Source organism: Enhydra lutris, unplaced genomic scaffold, assembly GCF_002288905.1.
Source record: "Enhydra lutris kenyoni isolate GAN:26980312 unplaced genomic scaffold, ASM228890v2 scaffoldscaffold49, whole genome shotgun sequence".
NCBI classification, from domain to species: domain Eukaryota; kingdom Metazoa; phylum Chordata; class Mammalia; order Carnivora; family Mustelidae; genus Enhydra; species Enhydra lutris.
The window spans coordinates 158461-181701 of record NW_019154133.1 but is presented as its reverse complement, the minus strand read 5'-3'; the positions used below and the strand labels follow the sequence as shown (position 1 = coordinate 181701).

At 36.7% G+C, this 23241-nt stretch overlaps 1 protein-coding gene across 2 annotated transcripts in view; it reads left to right on the top strand.

Moving 5' to 3' along the window:
* Positions 1-23241, top strand: part of LOC111156812 (RALY RNA binding protein like) — a 686812-nt gene that overhangs the window by 582564 nt on the left and 81007 nt on the right. For both annotated transcript variants that reach the window (XM_022517893.1, XM_022517892.1), the window contains one exon: positions 18845-18892. In XM_022517893.1, the coding sequence (XP_022373601.1) occupies positions 18845-18892 (48 nt within the window). The remainder of the gene's footprint in view (positions 1-18844; positions 18893-23241) is intronic.

Below are 23241 nucleotides of genomic sequence, written 5' to 3'. Positions count from 1 at the left end.
AAGGATTTATGATCATTTCATATCATACAATTTTAAATTAGCCAAACTAATTTGTAGACATCAAATACTCATACATGAGAAAATAAACTTGTCACACATAAAATCTCACTCATGAGAAGATCTAATCCTATATAATGTTACAGAATCAAATTTAAAACAATCAAAACTCTGACAAGTATATTAACTTACACAAATACCACTGTTTCCTTAATACCACAAGCGCTGTTTTTGAGGAACGTGAGACTTTAAAGTATCAAGCTGCATTGAAAGGGTGAGCATATAGTCTGACCAATAAAAGATAAGTGTATTTGGGTATGCATATGAATAAAACAGAAATGGTGGCTCTGATTATTTAGATGTTATATGTAGAAATTGTACAAGAAGAGAGCATTGAATACAGTTGGAAATAAGACCTCAGTTTCATATACTTTTAAAATCTGTCCTGAAAACACTCACTAGAAATAAATGTTCAAAATAATAAATGCTTGATTTCACTCAGTTAAAATCAACCCATCTTCAAGGAAATAAAACTAATTAACTTTACTTGAAGATAATAAACTCCTTTTCCAGGGCGCCTGGGTGGCTCAAGTCAGTTAAGCATCTGACTCTTGGTTTCAGCTCAGATCATGTTCTCAGGGTTCTGAGATCAGGCCCTGTGTCTGGCTCCACACTCAGCACAGAGTCTGCTTGAGATTCTCTCTCCTTTCCCTCTATTCCTCTTGCTTTTGCTCTCTGTCTTTCTCTCAACTAAATAAATCAATCTTAAGAGGAAAAAAAACCCCACATTTATTTTTTCTATTTTTAAATATACCTAAAGGATTTTCCAATGGAATTGTACTTGCTTTATCTAAATAATTCCTTGGCAGTATTAGCCCTTCCTAAAGGATTCAAAGTATTGATTAGCCTTTATTTTCCGTAGTTCAATGAATCTATACTGATTCTTATGTAGAGAAAATAGATATTATAATTATTTCAATACTGGAAAACTAAGACACAGAGATGTGATGTAATCTCCATAAAGACACACAGCATATTAGTAGTCATTTTGGAATGGAGTCCAGCCCCGGGCTTTTGCTTAAAGAGCTGTCAATTTCATTCACACTCTCATTCTGTCTTCTAAGTTTCATATTCATCTGAATCATCACGAACATCCACATAATAACTTAATTATTCAGGAAAATAATATGTACATAAAAAGTTATTTATTGCTTCCAGAGGCAGTGTGAATCCCAGATTTGCATTATGAAAAATGCTGGCAAAATTTTAAAGCCTCACTTCCCAATTAAATTCTGTTCATCCAGCCAAGAATGACTGATCTTTTTTTCATCAATCTCAAAATGTGACCTTTTCAACACTCTTAATGACATTTTCAAAGTACAGAATAGTTTTGATTCAAAAGATTCCCTACTTAATTTTCCAGAACAAATCAGTTATCACAGTATAATCGATAGCTACCCAATATTAGCAAAAGCCAGGCTTCGCTTAACGCTTTTGGAGCTTATCAGGGGGAAAAATGCTTTGAAGATCTATATTTTGGCATGCTGACTAAAATAGATATTAAAATGAAAAATCAACCCCCAAATGTTTCATGTTTTTAGAAAAACTATTTCGTTGGTGAAATTTTAATTAGATCACATTCAGAATTTACCATTAGAACCTGCAGGCCACGTTCAACTTCAAAATAACTAACAGTGCCTCTGGTTTAACTCAACAGTAGACTACCCTTAACTGTAACTTCCTCTTAGCTTCAAAGAAAAGCATAAAAAAAGATGAAACACTTGATGAGACATTTCTCCCAGATCTTGTTAAATTATTGTATCACGCAAGTGGTATTTCAATGAAGTAGATGTTATGGCCCAACTGGATACTAAAAATCTTGAAAGCCTTTTAAAAAGTGAGGCTCTCTAGGGGTGCCTGGGTGGCTTAGTGGGTTAAAGCCTCTGCCTTTGGCTCAGATCATGACTCCTGGGTCATTGGTTCAAGCCCCGCATCTGGCTCTCTGCTCTGCAGGGAGCCTGCTTCCTTCCTCCGGCCTCTCTGCCTACTTGTAATCTCTGTCTGTCAAATAAATAAATAAAATCTTAATAAAAAAATAAAAAATAAATAACAAGTGAGGCTCTCTAAAGAAGTTGTTTTTAAAACGTGTTTCTTAATCACAGGCCTTTGATTATCAACACCAATTTCAGGAGGCCCATGACATGCTGACTCCTCCAGGTTCCCATGTCAGACCACCAAGTCAAAGACTAGGGGGCTTCCCAATGAATGAAAGCATTCATTCCTAATTTTCTTCAGTTACCAGTTTTTAGTTCGAAGCTCATAAGAAAAAATTTGATAGCATCACTGCCCTTTGTACGATGAACAGCTGTCTAGTTTCATTAAGTGCTCTGATTCATTATTTGAAGGACGCTCTAAATGTGTGTGTGCAAAATATTATGTGATAACAATTCAGCTGCTGTTTGAAAACCAGCCTACTAGACAGAAATAGTTTGCCATTACTGTGATTGAATGTTGAACTTTCCTTCCATATTACAAAGATCACAACATCAAACTATCATTGTTGGGGAATTTAGTAAAGTAAAACTTTACTGTTCACAATGGCAGATGAAGGGTGGCATCAATTATTTAGACTTAATTGTGAAATATATTTTAAAAATTCTGCAATTCACGTTATTTTTGAGGACATTGCTAATTGCCTAACGTTTAAACGTTCAAAGTACAAACCAAGGATTAAAAAACAAGAAGTAGGGGCACCTGGGTGGCTCAGTGGGTTAAAGCCTCTGCCTTCAGCTCAGGTCATGATCTCAGGGTCCTGGGATCGAGTCCCACATCGGGCTCTCTGCTCAGCAGGGAGCCTGCTTCCTCCTCTCTCTGCCTTCCTCTCTGCCTACTTCTGATCTGTCTCTGTCAAAGAAATAAATAAAATCTTAAAAAAAAACAAAAAACAAGAAGTGGGGGCGCCTGGGTGGCTCAGTGGGTTAAGCCTCTGCCTTCAGCTCAGGTCATGATCTCAGGGTCCTAAGATGGAGCCCCGCAGCATCCAGCTCTCTGCTCAGTGGGGAGCCTGTTTCCCCCAACCCTTCCCTGCTTACCTTTCTGCCTACTTGTGATCTGTCAAATAAATAAATAAAATCTTTAAAACAAACAAACAAAAAAACAAGAAGTAGATTTTATGATTCCATTTCATTCTAATCAAGGTCCAGGATCTTTTTTCTTTATTTCTGAATATCAATTTAATTATACTTGGATGAGAATTAATTTATTCAGTACAAAATTCTTCTCGAATCATATTGCTAGGTGCAAAGCAAGATACAAAGATGGACTAGAGCAGTGTTTCTCATAGTAGATTCACTAAAACTGTCTGTGAACTCTTTTTTACCAGGGTGAGTACAGAAGTACAAAAAGGAAGAGAAAGCATTTAGAAACTTTGCATTTCTATGCCACTTTGACATCTAAGTATACAATTTGGTATTATATGAAATTATCAGTCAGTGATGAACAGGAAATTTTTAAAATAAAAAGCTAGTCCTTCACTACAGTAATTGAGAAGTTATGGACAAGTCTAAGTCTTTGCTTTTAAGGACCTTACCGTCTACAAAGAGGGTAAAAACAAAGAAGCTAGTATCTAATACAAGGCATGGCTTGGCAGCTCTAATCTGCTAAAGAAGATAAAATAAAAATAAGCAAATATTTGTGATGTGGGGCATTACTTGATAATTCTTGAAAGACAAGTTATAAACGAAAAGTCATGATATGACCCAGGCAGGTTCAGTTTCTATTGAAGATAACTAGTAGTACTATTTGGCTGCACCAAACGTATCTTAGAAGTGACACTGAATGACATACTGACAAATTAACCAGTAACTACATCATGGGAGACTGAAAAACCTTGTTTCAAGCTTTTTTCAGCTCCCCTCATCCCTTTTCCCCCCTCTCCTGCCTCCTCTTTCCTCTCCTTCCCTCTCCCTGTTGTTTTCTCCCTTCTCCCCTCCTTCCCTTTTCCTTCCCCTCTCTTCTCCTCTCCCTCCTCCCAATCTCCTACTTCTCTTACTTTCTTCCCTCTTTCTACCTCCCCCCTTCTCCTCCCTTTTCTGTTTCTCTTCCTGTTTCTTCATTTTAAAAAAAGGCATGCCTTCAAGAAGGAGCTTATGTCCTTGTGTCTGGTCTTCAGCAACTCCCTTTGCTTTGCAAGAGATTCCACCATGAGGAGGAAAGTTAGTTTATGTGAAATGTTTTCTGAGTGCCAGAAATCACATTAATTCCTAACACTCCAACCCAGCTCTTCACAGCTTGGGGGGTGGGGGGGTCCTGTCACTATATCTTAATGGCCTATGGGAAAATTAGGGTAACCCTACAATGCCATTATTTTTCAACATTGGACCAGAATGAGATTTTTCTTTAACAACGACTTAGCAGTTTATCATCTCAGAAAACTGACCATCCCAGAAGATCTAGAGATACTGACATTTTACAATCCCAGTAAACCCTTAAGCCCCTGCCCATCACACCCCAGTGAGACACTCTGGTCAACAAGTCCTGCATATGTGTGCACGCATGATACACGCTCACGTGCACGTGCACACACACACACACACACACACACACACATACACACACCTTCCAGTCAGGTTTTTAGTACCATGCTCTGAATTATGACCTACCAGCAAAGGATCACCAGATATTTGAGAAAATACTCTAACACAAAGGAAAAAAAACCCAGAGAATATCAGAACTCCACAGTAGGGGAAATATATAAGGAGTATAAAACTAAACTAAACAAACAAGCAAAAAAACCCTAGAACCTCTTAAAAACCTATAATCAATATCCCTAGAGATAGGAAAATAGATCTATATAAAAATTGCATTATTATAAAGGAACATATGGAAAAGAAAAAAATTCTTAGAAATTAAAAGCAAAACAGAAATGAAAAATTCAATGAACGTTTGGAATTCAAACTTAAAAGAGCACAAAAACAGAGGTGGAAAATAGCTAAGAAAAGATTTAAAAATAATTTGAGGCTTACTCCCAGAGATCAGTATCTAGTAATAATTGTTTCACAAAAAGAAAACAGAGGACATTATCGAATAAGTAATGAAAGGAAGTGTCCTAATACTGAAACATACGTTGCCCATAGGAGCATGCTCAGCACAATGAATGAAAGTTGGAGCACACTTAGGCAGATTAATTGCTATAGATAAGAAGATCTTAAACCAGGCACATGGATGACTCAGGCAGTTAAGTGGCTGCCCTTGGCTCAGGTAATGATCCCTGGGTCCTGGGATCGAGTCCCACAGGCTCCCTGCTCAGCTGGGGAGACTGCTTCTCCTTCTCCTTTTGCCCGTCCCCCTGCTCATATGCTCCCTCCCTCTCTCTCTCAGATAAATAAATAAAATCTTTGAAAAAAGGAAGAAGAAGACCGTTAACCCTCAAGCAGAGGAATAAATGCTACATGCGAAGACTCAGAATCAGAATGCCATCACATTTCTCAACATTAGGAACTTGCAGACAAGGCAATAATGTCCTCTAAGTGCTGAGAGAAAATGATATCCAACCAGATTGTCAGTCCTACCAAACACAATAGCAGTCAAGCATGAAGATAGGAAAATATCCACTCCATTCTTGTATTTTTGTGGTAGTTCTAGTCTGTCAAGTCACTGCAGACACTGCATTAGCAAATACTGAACCACTGGTCCTAGGGGAAATATAGGATTAGGTTCCCATGAGGCACTAGTCACAACATTTTTGTTAACCAATTAATACATAATCCTGCTGAGTGTGTTTCTGTGTAAAGACAGTTTATTTCATATATATTGTTGATGCATTAACATTGAACTCATGACCAACAGCACTTATAACGCTTTCTGAGGGAAGCTCATGTAGCACATGTATTTTCTCCCTAAGACACATCACAGCCTGTTGTGCTTGGGAACACTTACCAGCACCTCAGCTCTCTGTTTAGGGGCCATTGCAGACAGAAAAATCACCAATGAGAAACACAGAAATGCAAAAAACAAAAACAAAAACAAAAAAAACAGCACTAAGTAGACCATGAAAATATATTTATTTGCATGTCAGATCTGTACAAAGAAGATAGCACATCACCTCAGTCTCAGTGGGGAATGTGCTGCCTCAGCAACTCAAAACTTTTGCTGTTCTGTGCATGCCTGTGAGTGACCATGAAAGCACTGCAAGTATTGATCTGGGGGTTTACAGGTAATCTTAGCAAATTCACAAATACAGAATCCACAAATAATAAGAATCAGCTATTTTCAGAAATCTAAGGATTAACCAATCCTTTCTAAGAAATCTACTGATGTTTGTTTCACCAAAAGCATTGAATAAACCAGCAAATAAACCAATAAATAAATAAATAAATAAATAGGTCTAACACAAGAATGAAAAAAGTCCCCAAGTCACTGGTGAAAAGAAGTACCAGGATGGTCACTTTGTAGCAGACCCAGAGAGGACTCATCTGGATTATAACAGGATATGGAGGGCTCTAGGAAGAATGAAAAAGATGAAGCCATTCTCAAGGCCAAGTAAACAACAATTTGTTCAAAAAGGAAATGTAATGATAGTATACGGCTCAACTGTAAGTAGTATTTATGTAGTCGTAATAACGTAAACACTGAATATTGACTTAAGACAGAAAAGCACTAATGAGAAAAAAAGCATGGAAGCTTATGAAAAATTCTTCACTACAAGTAAGCCCAGCCATACCGTGAGGGCTCAGAGAGAACTCATTCCTCTGAGTAGGATTTAATTCTATTCAAAATGAATATGTGGTTGAAAGGTACACACTTCCAGGTATAAGATTAGTAAATCCCAGGGATGTAATGTACAGCATAGTGATTATAGTTAATCATATGCTATTGTATATTTGAAAGCTGCTAAGAGAGTAGATTTTGAAAGTTCTTATCATAAAGGAAAGCAATTTTGTAACTATGTGTGGTGATGGATGTTAACTAAACTTATTCTGGCAATCATTTCATAAAATATCAAATCATTATTCTGTACACGTAAAACTGATAAAATGTTACATGACAATTTTATCTAAATTTAAAAACAAAAACAAAAGATTTAATTCTAGAAACTGAAGAATATTTTTTTTAATGTCTGTTAACTTAGTTTAATAATGTTCAGAAGGCAAGTGCCTATAAGAAACATCTGCAGGTTGTAATAAGAAGAGACTAATCTAGAAAATAACAGTTGATTCTTTAACTAAACTCCAGAGTCAACATAATGCTTCTTATGAAAAAGTAAATGGCACATTTGATACTACACAGGGGAAAAAGCCCCAGTAAGTGACATTAGGAAAAAAGTTGACAAACATTCCCTGAGTAAAATAGAGGAAAGTGGCAAAATAAGAACAAGGAAAAAAAATGGATGAAAGTTCATAGAGTTTAATCTGTAAATAATAGGTATTGCCACAAGGAACAATTTTATAGAACATGAGTCAACAATGAAAGATAAAACATAATTCACTGATTTTTAAATGAGATTTTTACAACTTGAAAGTAAAGAAAGCTCTTGGTATCTACGCTGAAAAAGAAAAGCTAACTTTAAGAGAAAAACTAAAGTTGGACTCAGTTTTCCCTCCGATATGTACTACTGGGAAGACAATAACAGAGATATTTTTGAGGGAAAAGATTGTAACAAGAATCCTGTGTTCAACTACGTCATCTTTCATTTGTGAAGGTAACAGGAAGACATCAAGAGAAAATATGTTTTACCACGTAACAAACCCAGAGAAAATTTTACAAATGTAGCTACTAACCTTGTTTTGATTCTGGACTCCCACATCATAAGGCTCAACTTAATTTATGAAAATATGTTTAACAACTATTTAGTCGTGTTCTTTAACTGAAGAGTTCTTGAGGGGGACAAAATGATTTTTGACAAAGACTATTGGAAAAATGATAGTGGTGGAAAAAATCTGACAATGTTTCTAGAGTTTATCTAAAGATGAGAATATTTAATCAAAATTTTGAAGAATAGTAATTATGAAGGAGATGATCTCTTCTACAAATGTGTTATTTAGGGATTTGGCAATTCAGTGAGGATAAAATACAGACTACAACAATAAACCATGTATATATATGAAGGTACAACATGACCATAGTAATTGATGGAGTGTAAACCAAGTCAATGAGGAGTGGAAGAATCATTCAATATTCCTTCTTGTTTTTGGCACATATCTATTTAAGTAGTTCTCTTCTTACTATTTTATTTAGAATATATCATAAGGACTGCCTTTTAATATTATCAAATACCTCTTTAGCATCTACTGATGAAAACCATATTTTTTCTCCTTTCATTTGTTTTTGTGTCAGAGTATGCTGATAGATTTTCAGACTTGAACCTGACATTAGTTTCCTCTCCCTAGTTTATTTTGGCCTATTGTCTTGCTCTTTTTCTAGTAAGATTAAGACGAATTCCTTTCTTTTTCCATCTTTAGTCTTTAACAATGAACTACACCTAAGCCATACTTTTTCCTGAGTTAAGTTCCTACTGCATCCCATAGGTTTTGGAAGAAGCATACTTTCTGTTTCTTCCTAGATGATATGAAAGTCCAATTTTGATTTCTTTTTTAATTCTGCATCGTTTGATTGAGGGGAGTCAAGGAGACCAAAACTGGTGCTCAACAGAAAAGGAGCCAGATTCAGGTCACCATGTTCCCAAAACCTATAGGTGAAGAGTTAAATGTTACACTTTGACAAAGTAATTTGATTTAATAAAATCATGAAATTTCAACTTGGAAGATATCCCAGAACTATGTAATGCATCAATTCTCTTCACTACAAAATCCCTAGCAAATGATTTTCAGGCTCTTCTTGAAGCACATGTATCTGTTACACTGTGTTATACTAGATCATGCAGTGTTTGTCATGGTATTTTTCTTTTTATGTTTCTATTTTCTTTCCAAAACTACTAGACACTCAAGATATTTGGAACTCATTATTCTATTTCTTTGTTATATTTAGCAGTAACATTGTTCCTTGTAATTACTACTCTTTAAGACTTGTTTTGCCTTCTGGAACCACAGTGAATAAATTCAAGGCCTCTTCCACTAGACAACATTTCAAATATTTAAACAGTTATCTGCCTTCTTTCCCAAAGGCTTTCTTCTCTAGACCAAACAACCTTATTTAATTCAACCTTTTTCATACACAATCATTTTTGAGATTCTTGCCATTCTAATTTCTTTCATTTGTATGCATTCCAGTTGGTTATTATCCTTATGAAACTTTACTGAAATAGCGCTAAACTGTTTCCAGGGAGATCTCAAAAGTGAGAGTCCAATGGAATTATTATCTTCTTTTTTAAAAACCCTACACTTGAGTTAATGCCATGAAGATTTCACTAGCCTTATCGTAGTGGTAGCACATTCCTGGCTTCTACTTCTGCTAGTGGTAGCAATTGGCAAAAATATCTAATATTTCTTACTCGGTATCTGGTAAGCTATAGATAATGTGTGGTTTATCCTGTGGACTCTAATTAATGATATCATTGCCTTGGTTCTCTCATTTATACAATCGGGGTAATATTAACACTAACTCTTAGGACTTTTAAGATAATTAAATGATTTGACACACCAAGGCAGTTAGAACAGTGATAAATGCTAAACATTCAATAAATGTTAATTGTTAGATTAACATTTTTGTTACTATTGTTATTATCCCTTTTGACATCAGTCTCAAAACATTTTTATAAGCTAGACTCTACCATGAAGAATATGGGCAGTTGATAAATTTAGTATTGAAGAAAAACTTTAGAAAAATTATTGTAATCCAATAAGATGAAAATTATAATAACAAAACTATCAACTATACAAGCTATGAAAAGAGTTTATCTATAAATGGACAACATGTACCCTTTTAGTATATGTCACATTCGGTCATTCTCAACATGTAGAAAAAAGAGCGCCTGAACAGGGCTGTATCAGGCAAGGCTCAGTCAGGAGACAAAAGACAGAAACCACACCAGTAATTTTAACAGAGAAAATTTAATATGAGGAATTATTAACTAGTAAAATTACATGGTTAACTACTTTAAAGGGGTAAAAAAAAAAAAGACTCTAAAAGAATATTAGAATAGAAAATGTAGGAAATAGCTGCTATCTCTTTGTCTGAAGGAGCATATCCAGGGAAGGAGTCAGTGAAGAGCCTCTCTCTCTCAGGCTGAGAGTCACACCGCTGTAGGAGAGGGTGTGACTGCAGCCTGCAGCACGGCATGGGTTTGGTTGGAGTGTTGGTGGACTAGGGATGATGGGTAGGCACTGTCCTGCTGGGGTGCCCGTGAGCATCACTGGGTTTCCCACATCCTCCTGACAGCAGTGTCAGATAAGCAAGAAGAAAAAGCATAAGGACCCCTGGAAAAAGAAACTGCTTCCTCTTCTTTGCCTTGTGGTTTTCCTCCAATGCCTCTGACAAACTCTAACTTAGCACCAGCTGACAAAGCAGCAATGTTTATACGATCCAGCTCCATTATCACAAAGCAAGAGAGGAAAAAAAAAAAAAAAGATGGATTTAGAACTGAGAGGCAATAACTATCAATTTATTGGCAGAAAGGGCTAGCCCAACATAGCAATCATAATGACCTAAACATTTTTTTAACGATTTATTTATTTGATTGAGAGAGAGAGAAAGAGCATGAAGAAAAAGGGGCAAAGGGAGAGTCTCAGGCAGACTCCACACTGAGTGCAGAGCCCAACATGGGGCTCTATCTCACCACCCAGAGATCACAACCTGAGCCAAAACCAAGAGTCAGATGCCTAATCCAGGCATCTGGGTGCACCACCCAGGCATCCCCATAATGCTCTGAACATTCCAATATTAATACTCAGGTATTTGAAAACTCTAATATGGATATTTGTTCCCTACAAAAACTAATAACAATAAATATCATTGCAGAAATTGCCACAGGCACATAACATTCAATTCAAAAAATTTCAGATGGGTGAGCGCTAACACTCTGCTTTTTCAAAACTCACAATCTAGTGAAATAGACTCCTGGATGGTCAATTGTTTTGTAATCTGTTCAGATAGAAGTATGCGTAAGAAGTTGTAAGAATGAAATCTGCATATTTATGGATGAATTCAGTTAAAACAAAGAGAGAGAAAATACTCTACAGAATTTTGACATGAGTCCTCCTGGAATATTTTACCCTGGAAACTCCAGTGTCAAGAAATTAAGACAGATTAAGTTTGGAGAAGGAAGGTAAGAATGATGAATGGAATAGAGAGATAGGTTTGTGAAGGAGACAGTTATCAGAAATCAATCTATATAGATTAGTTAAGTGACAGGAAAAGCAGAAAACTGACAAGCGAGAATTAAATGTAAATGTAAAAACAGTAACAGAATACATGGAATTTAGTCTCACTGCACAGGCTTTATAGTTTGGGAAGATGTGGGGCTTGAGTTTGGCCTTTAAGAATGGATAATATTCAACTGAAAGAAGATAAAACATGTTGATAGATGGAGAGCTTGAGCAAAACCCTAAAATGGGAAAACGCTGAGCTACCAGTTGGCTAATGCAGAAGACTTTGTAGAGATCCAAGAATGTCTTCCTGTGACAGCAAGGAGCATTTCTCTGCCACACAGAGTAGGTGCAGGAAAACGCTGAATGGTTGAAAAAGTAGTTAAACAAATTTTTAAAGAATATTTGAAGAAGGAGCCCCATTTTAGAGAGCACTGAATATTGAGTCTGAATATTACCTTGTAAGGCATGGAGAGTAACTGAAAAGTTTGTTGTTGTTTTGTTTTTGATATTTTGTAAAAAGAATGCTTTCAAGTCACTAGCAGCAGGTATCATGGATGGATGGGAATGTACTTGAAATCAGGAATACCTGTATGGAGACCATTTCACTGGTCCAGACAAGACTCTTTTATCTGTAGGCCAGGCCTTCAAAATGGCTAGATTCTTGGTTCTCATGCTTTCACATTTATAGTTCTCTTACCAAGTATGTCATGCAGTTTGCAAAAAATAAACTTTCATTTTCATTGTACCTTTATCAAGTCATCATGAGTTGAAGAGAATCTTTTTTTTTTTTTCACTTATTCCAGAGCGAAAGACTGAAAGGAAAAATAAACACAATTATAGAATTGTGTTTATATATGTGTTTACACATGGAATGTGTAAACATCTTTCCTAACAGAACACAGCATAAAGAAGGGTAACAAGCATACCCCATTCAAGAAGATACTTCCAAAATCACAGTCCCTGGGTTAACTCAGTCAGAAGACAGAAAAATAATATTTTCCCCTCCTTTTTCTCTCTTGCTCCCAGAACTCACTATCTACACCTACCTTAATTAAATTGTTTACTGTTTCACAGTAAACTTACTTATAGTAGGTACTGGTTCACACTTACCCTTGAAGTGTGTGAAACAGTAAATCTGACTCACAGCAGGTAAGAGACCAGAACTCATAACTAGGCTGAGTGGATTGTTTTTACCCTTTTGAATGTCTTAGTCACTGCATCTTCCTGAGCTCCTAGGTCCTGATCCACAATTAGTCAGGAACTTTATGCATGTGTCATAATTCTTTAGGTTCCCACTCACCTCCTTCCTCAATTCCAAAGTCCGTGGTAGTAAACAATCTTGTCAATGCAATTTAGACTAAGTAACTTTTTTCATTCTTTTTGAACTTTTAATGTATGTGTGAATATCTATCCACAATACACACACTCACACATACACACACACTCCAAAGTAAAATTTAAGTTTTATATGTATTCCCTAAAAGAAAATAGACAGATTTTTGTCCACATATTATCTTGACAAAGTTTACAAATCTGTTTAGCTACATATACTCTGACATTTGGAAACCTACACCAGATTCTATGACAAGTTAGAAATAGGATATCGTAGGGTGCCTCGGTGGCTCAGTGGGTTAAACCTCTGCCTTCAGCTCAGGTCATGATCTCAAGGTCCTGAGATCAAGTCCTGCATCAGGCTTTCTGCTCGGCAGGGAGCCTGCTTCATCCCCACCCCACAATCTGCCTCTCTGCCTACTTGTGATCTCTCTCTGTCAAAAATAAATAAATAAAAATCTTAAAAAAAAAAAAAAAAAGAGAGATTGGATACTGTAGGTACATCTAAGGATACTTCTACTAACCTTGGAGAAGTAAGCTCTGGAAATTCAGTCCATTAGCCTGCTCTTTGACTTCTGCAATCATGACTTCCACAGGTACTCTGAAGAAAAGTTATGCTAATGACAGAGACTAATCTTCATAAAGTACTGTTCTACAAATTTATTCCACATTTTTCTATCACCAATTCTTGGCCTTCTGGAAGGGTCTTCTTTTGAACATTCACTTGTCAAATTCCTAACTTTATAAAGACCAATTCAAATGCCATGTCCTTCACAAAGGCTTGTTTGAGACCTTGTCCCACCAACCACATCCTATTCCTTCTGCCTATAAGCTCTCATAACAGTTTTTATATCTGTTTTGGCATTTTTCAAATTCTGTTTAAAATTATAGTCATATGTGTATTTATCTAATCCCTTATACTTAGATTGACATTCCTTGAGGTTAGAAGCCATGTTCTGCTGATATTATTATCCACAAGTCCCAGTACTGTGCTTGACTTAAAATACGCAGTAATTGATTATCCAGTTTAATTTGGGAAGCCAGATACAGTATATGTGCTGGCGAAGCGAGCGCTGGGAAGCCAGATATAGTCACTGAGAAGGCTTCAGTAGGAGTTACTATTGGCAGGATGTCTGTAATGAAACCATTAAAATGCTTCCTCCTTGTGCTGGGAAGTTTATTCATTTTCTTCAGATTATATTTTAATGAAGTTCTGTGATGGAAAATAAAAAGAAATACTTGTGTGTATTAGTCTATTCATATGAAGCGGGTTTTATGAATTTAAAGGGATTAGATTAAAATTGATCTCGTATATTGCAAAACCTAATGAGTTGTGATTTCTTCTTCTGTAAATGAAAAAGCTTAAATTAAATTCCAGGGAAGTTACTTGGTGTCATTTAATCTTCAGTAATAAAATAAAGACTATGAGTGTGCAACTCTAAACAATTACTTTACTAATTCCCATTTCCCATTAAATTTTGAGGGAACCTGAGCAGTTAGAATAAAGGTACACTGAAAAGTAGAATAAAAGTCATGAAAGTGTACCAGATTTAAAAATAAAAAATATAAATTATTTGTGCAAAATATTCAAAACTCTTGTTTCACTTTTCTAAAAAGTTGAGTATCTGCCCCTTGCACAGAGCATGCCTCCAAACAACAGAAGCCTTAACGTTTCCCAGACTTAGTTTCTTCTCAGAAAGTGCCTAAAATATCTGATTTATGACCATTTTGTTTCAGTAACCTAAGAACCAGATTGTCAAACAAAGCTGCTACAATGAAAACTGCAAAGTTCCCTCCCTTAGAAGCCCCTTCTCAAAAAAAGAAAAAGTAAATTAGCCCATGAACAGAACAGTTTATGAGGAAAGGAAAGGCTATCATCTTCTTTTTTTCTTTTTTTTTTTAACTTGAAAGACATGTTTTTCCTTCCAGTAAAATCTTGAGGTACATAAAACGCCTTAAAAACCTGAATACGGCTTCTGGAAATGCCATTTTTTTGACAGGTAATTTCAAATAGAGTTTCACACAGAAAGAGAAAGGGATTTTTAAGAGAGACAAAACCTGGGGAAGGGGGGGAAAAAGAGAGCTGGCAGCAGCAACACTGGGAAAGCATCATTGTCACAAATCATACTTGCCCTGTGGTTATCTCTTCTCATTTCTTTGAATCTCTTTTTCTTCCTTGGAAATCCAGCGTGATTTTATAGCTTATGACCTGAGCCAGCTACAGCCATGGCATTTCAGCTAAAAGCCCAGGCCATTAAGACAAAAACAGGCTTGTCGTGATTACCAAGAGAGGTCTGTTTGTGCATTTCACTTCATTTTGAACTGTGACAGGTAAATTGAGTTCCTGATAGCAGACGGTGGGACTTGGAGATCAAGTAGTTCAGGATGCTCAGCTACAACTTGTTCTTGCAAATTCGTCTCAGCAGTCAGGACTGAAGAAAAAATAAGCAGATTGAGCGAGATAATTTAAGCAGCTACTAAGAAAAACAGAAATGATTTCTCTTTTCTCATGCATTTTTAAATTTCTAGAAGGCTATTAAATTATTGAAGTATTTCCTGAAGGTGTGAAATGCATGGAATCATCATTGTCAACCACATTTATAACATATTTATTAATTGGTTCATGTGTCATATTTGGCACTTGGGGAGTTTAAAAAGAGAGAGAAGACAAATATAAAAATCAAGATGAATTTATACATCTTGAATTAAATGTTCTCATCATCAAGTTCATCAACCTTTGAAATGCTCTCTTAAGCATCTGAGGAAAAACAAAGTTATGTGCTAAAGCATTAAGACTATTAAACTTATTTAAATTAACAAATGTCTGGTGAAACATGACACAATCAGAAAAATCACCAAATTTTGATTGAAATAAACCTGTGTTTTAAATATCAGCTCTATGAAAAAGGATTTAAAAACTAACTGACTTATTACAATGTGCTAGAAACTGTGCTATACCACTTGCAGAGGCAGTTTGCAAAGATTAAATAGGTTTTTCAATGTTGTTATAATTGTGTTCCTCCAAAATTCACCTGTTGAAGCCCTAAACCCCAGTTCCTCAGAATGTGACAATATTGGCAGAGAGAGTCTTCAAAGAGGTGAGGAAGTTAAGATGAAAATGTTGGTGGGTCCTAAACCAATATGACAGGTGTTCTTTCTTTCTTTTTTTTTTTTTTAAGTTTTTATTTATTTATTTGACAGACAGAGATCACAAGTAGGCAGAGAGGCAGGCAGAGAGAGAGGAGGGGAAGCAGGCTCCCCGCCAAGCAGAGAGCCTGACACGGGGCTTGATCCCAGTACTCCAGGATCAGGACCCGATTTGAAGGCAGAGGCCCCAACCCACTGAGCCACCCAGGCGCCCCACAACATGTGTTCTTATCAGAAGAGGAGATTGGGACTCAGACACCACAGATGGACAACCACGTGAGGAGAGACAGCAAGACAGTAGACATCTGCAAGGTTAAAAAAGTGGCCTCAGAAGAAACCAAACCTGTTGACAACTTGACCAGAGCTACTTAGTTTCAAGTTCTGTCTCCTACCCACATCTGACCTACTTTGCTATCTTCTCTTCCCTTGACCCCTATAATTCTAGAATACCTAGGATCAGCCTCTACTCCCTCTTGCTACACCCACTCCTAAAACAGATCTCACCTCTTCAATGGCTTTATTGCCATCAGCATGCTCTCAACTCCCAAACTTACATCCCCAGCAAGCCCTTTCTTTGAGACTGCTCAGTAAAGCAGCATTTAATCACCCATGAACGTGTTTGTTGATTGTCTCACAAGCATCCAAATGCTATCTTATCTAAAATCGAACTCAAGATTTTCCTCTAAAGTCTGCTTCCAAAACGTGTCCTGAACCTGTCTAACCGTCTCAATCTTTTCTGCAGTGTTGTCTAGGACGCTGTTATTTCTTGTCTGAGTGATGGCAGTAGCCCTGGACCAACCTTCTTGCTTTACTGAATTCATCAGAGTCTTTCTGACTTGTGTCTTTGTGCTTTCTCTTCCCTCGGGTCCTTTTCTCCCCTGGCCCTTGATAGGACTTTTCTCATTCTTCAAGCCTCCGGTCATATGTCACCTCCTCAGAGAGGCCAGCCTGATAAATCTCTCTTAATAGTTCTCCGCTTCTGTTTCTCTATGTCCCATTCATTTACTTCTAAGTATTTCCCGTTTAAAATATTTTTCTTATTAGCGTTTTATTGGTCTCCACTGCTGTCAAAGAAAAAAGATACAACATACAGATTAAATAGGTAAGGAAAGACCGGATTCAAGACTTTCTAAATAGAGGACAGAGGTTAAACTCAACTCTGCTGAAACGAAACGCTGGGGAGTTTGTAAGATGTGGGGTGAACTAGTGGCAATAGCAGGGAAATGGATCAATATGATTAGGTCTCTGTGTTTGCTAACTGGTGCTTATAATCAAAGATAGACATCTGTTTTGCTTCTAAACCTAAGTGCCAAGTACAGTTCCTGACACACACGTCCTGGTCAGATTCTGACGAAGGAGCACATGAATGACTACACTGTACTAGAACATTTAACCTGTACTGTGTAGGGTATTTGATATCTCTAAGGGCTCAGCGTCCTATAAAATTGGAATAATATGTCGTATAGGTTGTTGTTAAGATTAAATAATGTGTTCTTTCAAGTCTCCTGAAGTAAGAATAGTTACAAACTGAAGGACTGTTAAATTGATCAATTGGGGAATATAAACTTACTTGCCTGTCTATGGTGGTTCCTCAAAAAGTTAAACAAAAGTACTTTATGATGAAGCAATTCCACTTCTAGGTAGATACCCCAAAGAGATGAAATCAGGGACCCTAACAAATATTTGCACACCGATGTTCATTCCACCACTATTCACAGCAGCCAAGAGCTGGAAACAACTCAAGTGTCTATCAATAGAGTAATAAACAAAAAGCGATGTGTACATATATACAATATTGTATTTTTCAGTCATACAAAGGAATGAAATTCTCATATAAAATACAGTATGGATAAACCCTGAAAATGTTATTCTAACTGAAATAAGCCAGACTAAGAAGGACGAAAACTGTTATGATTCCACTTACTTGAGGTATCTAGAAGAGGCAGATTCACAAAAGCAGAATGGAGAGTACCTGGGGCCGGGGGTAGGGGGAGTAGGGGGTGGGGAGTTACTGTTTCATGAGTATGGAATTTCTGTTTGAGATAATGAAAAATGCTGGAAATGGTTATTGGTGATCTTTAAACAACATTGTGACTATACTTAACGCCACTGTGTTGTATACTTAAAATGGTTAGAATGATAAATTTTGTTATGTATGTTTCATACCAATAAAAAATAGTGAATAAACATTAAAAATAATTATTCTCCTATAGTATAGATACTTCATTCATCATGAGCAAATTTCTTACAGGCTGGGGAGGGTTGCACAGTGCCATGGAAAAATGCCCCAGACATGGATTCAGAAGATTTTTTTTTTTCCAGTCTCAGCTTTGTCACTTAACCAGCAATAAAAATTTGAGCAAGTCCCTTAGGTCCTTTGCACCTTAACTTCTTCTAGTTACAGTATCCAACAGGATTGTTTTGCATACTAAAAGGAAATAATGCATATAAGGGGCTTTGTAAATTCCAACAATTATATAAGTAGATGGGAACAGTTTTTATTATATATTCCTTTAAGAAGCTTAATCTTTTCACTGAAATGTACTTATTAATTGCTATTTAAGTACCCTAAAATATTAAATTACTGTTGCTAAGATTCTGCCAAGTTGGATTTTTTTTCTCTGTGCATGAAATTGTAAGTTTTTAAATGGAAAAAAATGCTGAATTTCTAAGGAAAATCATTTCTATGTATCATTCTTATAGCGAATGGGTCATTAAACCTTTCTGTTCCATACCTTTTGTTCATTGTACAGCCTCACTGTACATACCTTAGGAAGAAAGGATAACTATATTATATCCTGTCTGGAAAAAATGGCTTTCAATCATATGTCATTACAAGTATTAAAATTTTTTATTTTGCTACCTCCTCTCATCTTCCATTCGAAACCACACAAACCATTATCATTGCATTGTCAGACATATGATAGTTTGATATGGCACTATATCCAAGTAGAAATTATTTTGTAAAACTCTTTGGATACATAATTACACTGAAAAATAAATATTTTAAAAGTAACATAAGTTTCTTGTTATAACCTCATAACTTAATACCAAAATTAGTGTGGTTGAACAATTGTCAACTAATTTTTTGTTTCCCTCCTTAGTGGTTATGTCTTTGACTATGATTACTACAGAGAAGATTTCTACAATCGGTATGTTAGTTTTTCATTCTTGTTACCCTTTAATTTAAATTCTTTTAACTGTTTTGTATATTGCACTCCTAGGTATTCTTACTAGATGTTTAAAGTACAGAAAATTCTTTACTCAGTCCCAAAAATAAAATGTAGACATATTTTCTTATTTTCATTGTGCTCACTAAAGCATAGTACATCTTGGACTTTTTAGGACTCTGGTGGTTCTTGAGCCAAAAGTTCAGTTATGGAATATTGGAATAACATCCCAAAAATTTAATGAACCAATATGGTTTTCCAGGTCTGTTGTTGACTTAGGATTCTTCACGACTGAGAGTTTTGTAAACTCAGAAAATGACTCCAACCTTCTAAAATACATGTTTTCAATATGACACGTTGCAATGTTAGTTGGTTAGATTGGTTAGATTCAGTTAAAAACTACGGGCAGGGCACCTGGGTGGCTCAGTGGGTTAAGCCACTGCCTTCGGCTCAGGTCATGATCTCAGGGTCCTGGGATCAAGTCCCACATCGGGCTCTCTGCTTGGCGGGGATCCTGCTTCCCTCTCTCTCTTTCTCTCTCTGGCTGCCTCCCTGTCTACTTGTGATCTCTCTCTGTCAAATAAATAAATAAAGTCTTAAGAAAAAAAAGATTTAAAACTACAGGCAGTTCTTGCTTTGCATAGTGGTGTTGGATCATAAAGGAAACCATGGAAAGTGATGTTAACAACCAGTGGAAAAATAGAATTTTCCCACCACCTCTAAAAGTGTTTGTAAAAACATTAAAAACTCTCTTACTGTTGGTTATAAATAATAGGGAAATACAGTAAAGTTGTTTTAAGCACACTATAATTTGAAACAGTAAAAATATTCAGAATTAACCTGTTTTTAGCTCTTTGTAAAAAGACCTGTCCAAAAGTAGTTTGAGCAGGGCCTGCCTTCTTGTACAACATACAATATGGAGCTAGCATCCCTCTTGCGCCTTGGTGAGGTGTCAGACTCCTTTCGAAGGCTGGACCAGCTTCAATAGATGATCAGCGTTGTGAACTATCTCTGAGAGGTCTTCAGTGTGTGGTTCTTTCGCCAGTGTCCCTTCTTCTGGGGCATTGTCATCCCGTTTTATCCCTTCACAACTGGCTTCCTTATTTATGTCAATATGTTTGCTTTTCCAAAGTTCCTCTGGCTCGATGTCTAGAGTCTCTCTAGTAGAAGAGTGTCGGCAGTCCTCAGCTGTTTCTCCTACAGTTCTATCCCATTTAATATTATTCCACTTCCACTTCTCTTCTTTGCTGCACTTTCATTTTTGTGGACCAGTTCCCTCTTTTGATTATCCACTACTACCCAGGGCCACGTGGGTTTATGACTGGCAACAAGGAGACAATACAACTGCACAGTTCCTGTCTGTGTGTGCGACAGATGCGCGGCAACCAGACGGGCTTTGAATGACGTGACATGACCGATCACTGATCATGGATGTGTCTCTTATTTGCACAGTGCTTAGTGGGCTGAAACACCAGCAGCCAAGTTTGGGCTTGATGAAATTACTCATAGTTAATACGTGGCAACTGAAATTCTATTTGTGCTGTGGGGAGCCGAGTTATTTAACTAAACACGGGTAATTGAAATTCTGAGATACGCAGATCAAGGGCCCACTGTTGTAGATCACTAGACCACACACACAAAAATGAGATAAAGATCTTTTAAGCTTTTTAATTGTGAGCTCTAGTCAAATAACAACCAAAAAAATCCCAAGTTATAAAAATGCAAACTTGGAAAAATAGCTCATAATGGACATTTTTAATAGGGGAGAAACTTCAGGATCCCAGGGAGAGCGTGGTTCTGTTTGCTCCAGCCGTGTGGCTCCTTTCCCAGCTCCACAAGAACACAATAGACCCTCCTCCTTCAGCACCTTTTCCCATGCTGCTCCTTCTCCTCATTCCTCCCTCTGCCATAGTTAACTTGCCTTCCTCCCTCAGATCTCAGCATGAGCACCACTTTCAGACTAAATTAGTTTCTTCTGTTCCCCTCTCTCAGTACCCAGCATTGTTCCTTCACAGCACTTCTGCTTTTTACTGCTGTCTTTCTTTGTGATGACAGTATTTGATTTATGTCTGCCTCTCTTCCTCCATGAATGCAGAGAAAATGTTTAGGTTTGAGTATTATTGTATCCTCAGGCAATATCATTAAGTCTCAAACATAGTGGATACTCAATTTGTGTTCTTAATTCATCTCTTTGGATTTAGAGAGACTTTGGTTTTCCCTAGGTCATAGAGTAAATTCATGACCAAACTACAATTATAAGCTATTCATTTAGACTCAATAACCAACTGTGTGAATATGCAAAATGGAAGGGAAGTCATATTAGTCTATGAGTTAAGTGAAAGGAGACAGCCTTACCTAAAAAAGGATGATCAGACCACAACCATACGTTCATCACTGCTATGTTCAACTACTCAGTTAAGCAAGTTGTTCCATTAGTTATGCCTTTATGACTAAATACGAATTTTAAAACATAATTTTCTCAAATCATTTTTATAATTTCTAAAAACACAGTATTTTATTGTAAATATTAAATAGCTTGTAATAACTTGTCCTAAAAATGAGCTGAAGATCTGGCAGCATAAAATAATCCCATTTACTATCAAGAGAAGACAACATTGAAATAGTCTGCATACTATTTGAAAATTTTAGTTTTAGACAATTCTAAAAAATTTTTTTAAAGATTTTATTTACTTATTTGAGAGAAGGAGAGCACAAGTGGATTGAAGGACAGAGGGAGAAACAGACACCCTGATGAGCAGGGAGCCCGATGCAGGGCTCCATCCCAACCAAAGGTGGCTACCCCAGGCTACCCTTCAGGCTCACCCTAAAGACATTTTTTTAATACAGCTTTTTTTTTTTTTTTTTTTTTTTTCAGAATACAGAACACTGTCATAATTGCTATGAGTAAAGTTTTCAATTAATATACACTTTTAGTCTGTCAATATGAAACTCTTTTGGCATTGTAGTCTCTTAAGTGTTTTCTATCTTGGGATTTCCTTCTACATTTAAAGAATTTCTAGGGGCGCCTGGGTGGCTCAGCCGTTAAGTGTCTGCCTTCAGCTCAGGTCACGATCCCAGGCCCCTGGGATTGAGCCCCACATCAGGCTCCTTCCTCAGCAGGGAGCCTGCTTCCCCCTCTGTCTGCCGCTCCCACTGCTTGCACTCTCTCTCTCTCTGTCAAACAAATAAATTAAATACTTTTAAAATATGAGTAAAACAAAGAATTTCTACCTCAAATGGAGTTTCTATATAAATTATAGCTCAATAACATGATTAGGTAGATGATAGATAGATAAATAGATGATAGATAAATCTGTCCTACCTGCCAAAGAGTTATAGAGCTTGAAGTTTTCAGATGATTCTTCACTACACCAAAAAAACTAACTCTGAACAATTCCCCCAAATCACTTCTTTGTCTTATATAAAATCTGTTTGGCATATAAGGGTGCAAAAGGTCAGTATGGTTGTTTTGCTAACAGAAAGTCTGAACAATCTGTGCTCTTACTGGTTTTTTTTTTTTTCCACTTTTTGCACTTGGTTAAAAAAGATGTAAGCATCCATCACTAATGGATAGAGTCAGGAGTTCCCTATGAAAATAGATTGTCATGAAGGAAAACAGAATGGAGAGGTTGGGCGATATAAATAGCCTACAAAGTGCTAACCATTTTATCCACAGTAATTTCTCATAAATTACACTCTGCTTGAATTTATGGTTAATTTTTTTTCTCTTTTTACTAGTGGTGCAAACTTGGGTGAGTTACTTAATACCACAAAACATGTTGTCTCATTCATGAAGTGAGCAAGAAATTAATTCCTGCCTCATAAGTTTGTTCTAAGGATTAAATGAAGTAACGTACAAATAATGATCCGCATTGTGCTTGCTCTATCCTGGTATATTTTTACTGCATAATCAATGTTAGCTACCAATAACAGCTAACAGTAGCTATTAACAATGATGGTGAATGCATTTCTTATACTGGTACTCATGTAGCATTGTCCCTGGGACTGAGAAATCAACTGGTTGGCCAGTTGTTCCAAAATAGTCCATTGTGCCACCTCTGGATTATTCTATTTTTATTGTTTTCCCTTCTGCTCCCAGAGCATAATAGCTTAGTCACTGCCATATATCCATATCCTATGGTCATCCTATTTCTGCCAGGTTTGAGAATTCTAATGTGATTGGGGATTTCAACCCTTAGATAGTTTCAGCTTAGAAAACTGCTTTACACAATGTGCCATGGTTGTCACTGTGTTGATATGTAGGCCCAGCAGTACCTTTCCTGAAGACTAAGTTAGTGTCTGTCATGATTTCGGGGATCATGAAGAGTGTC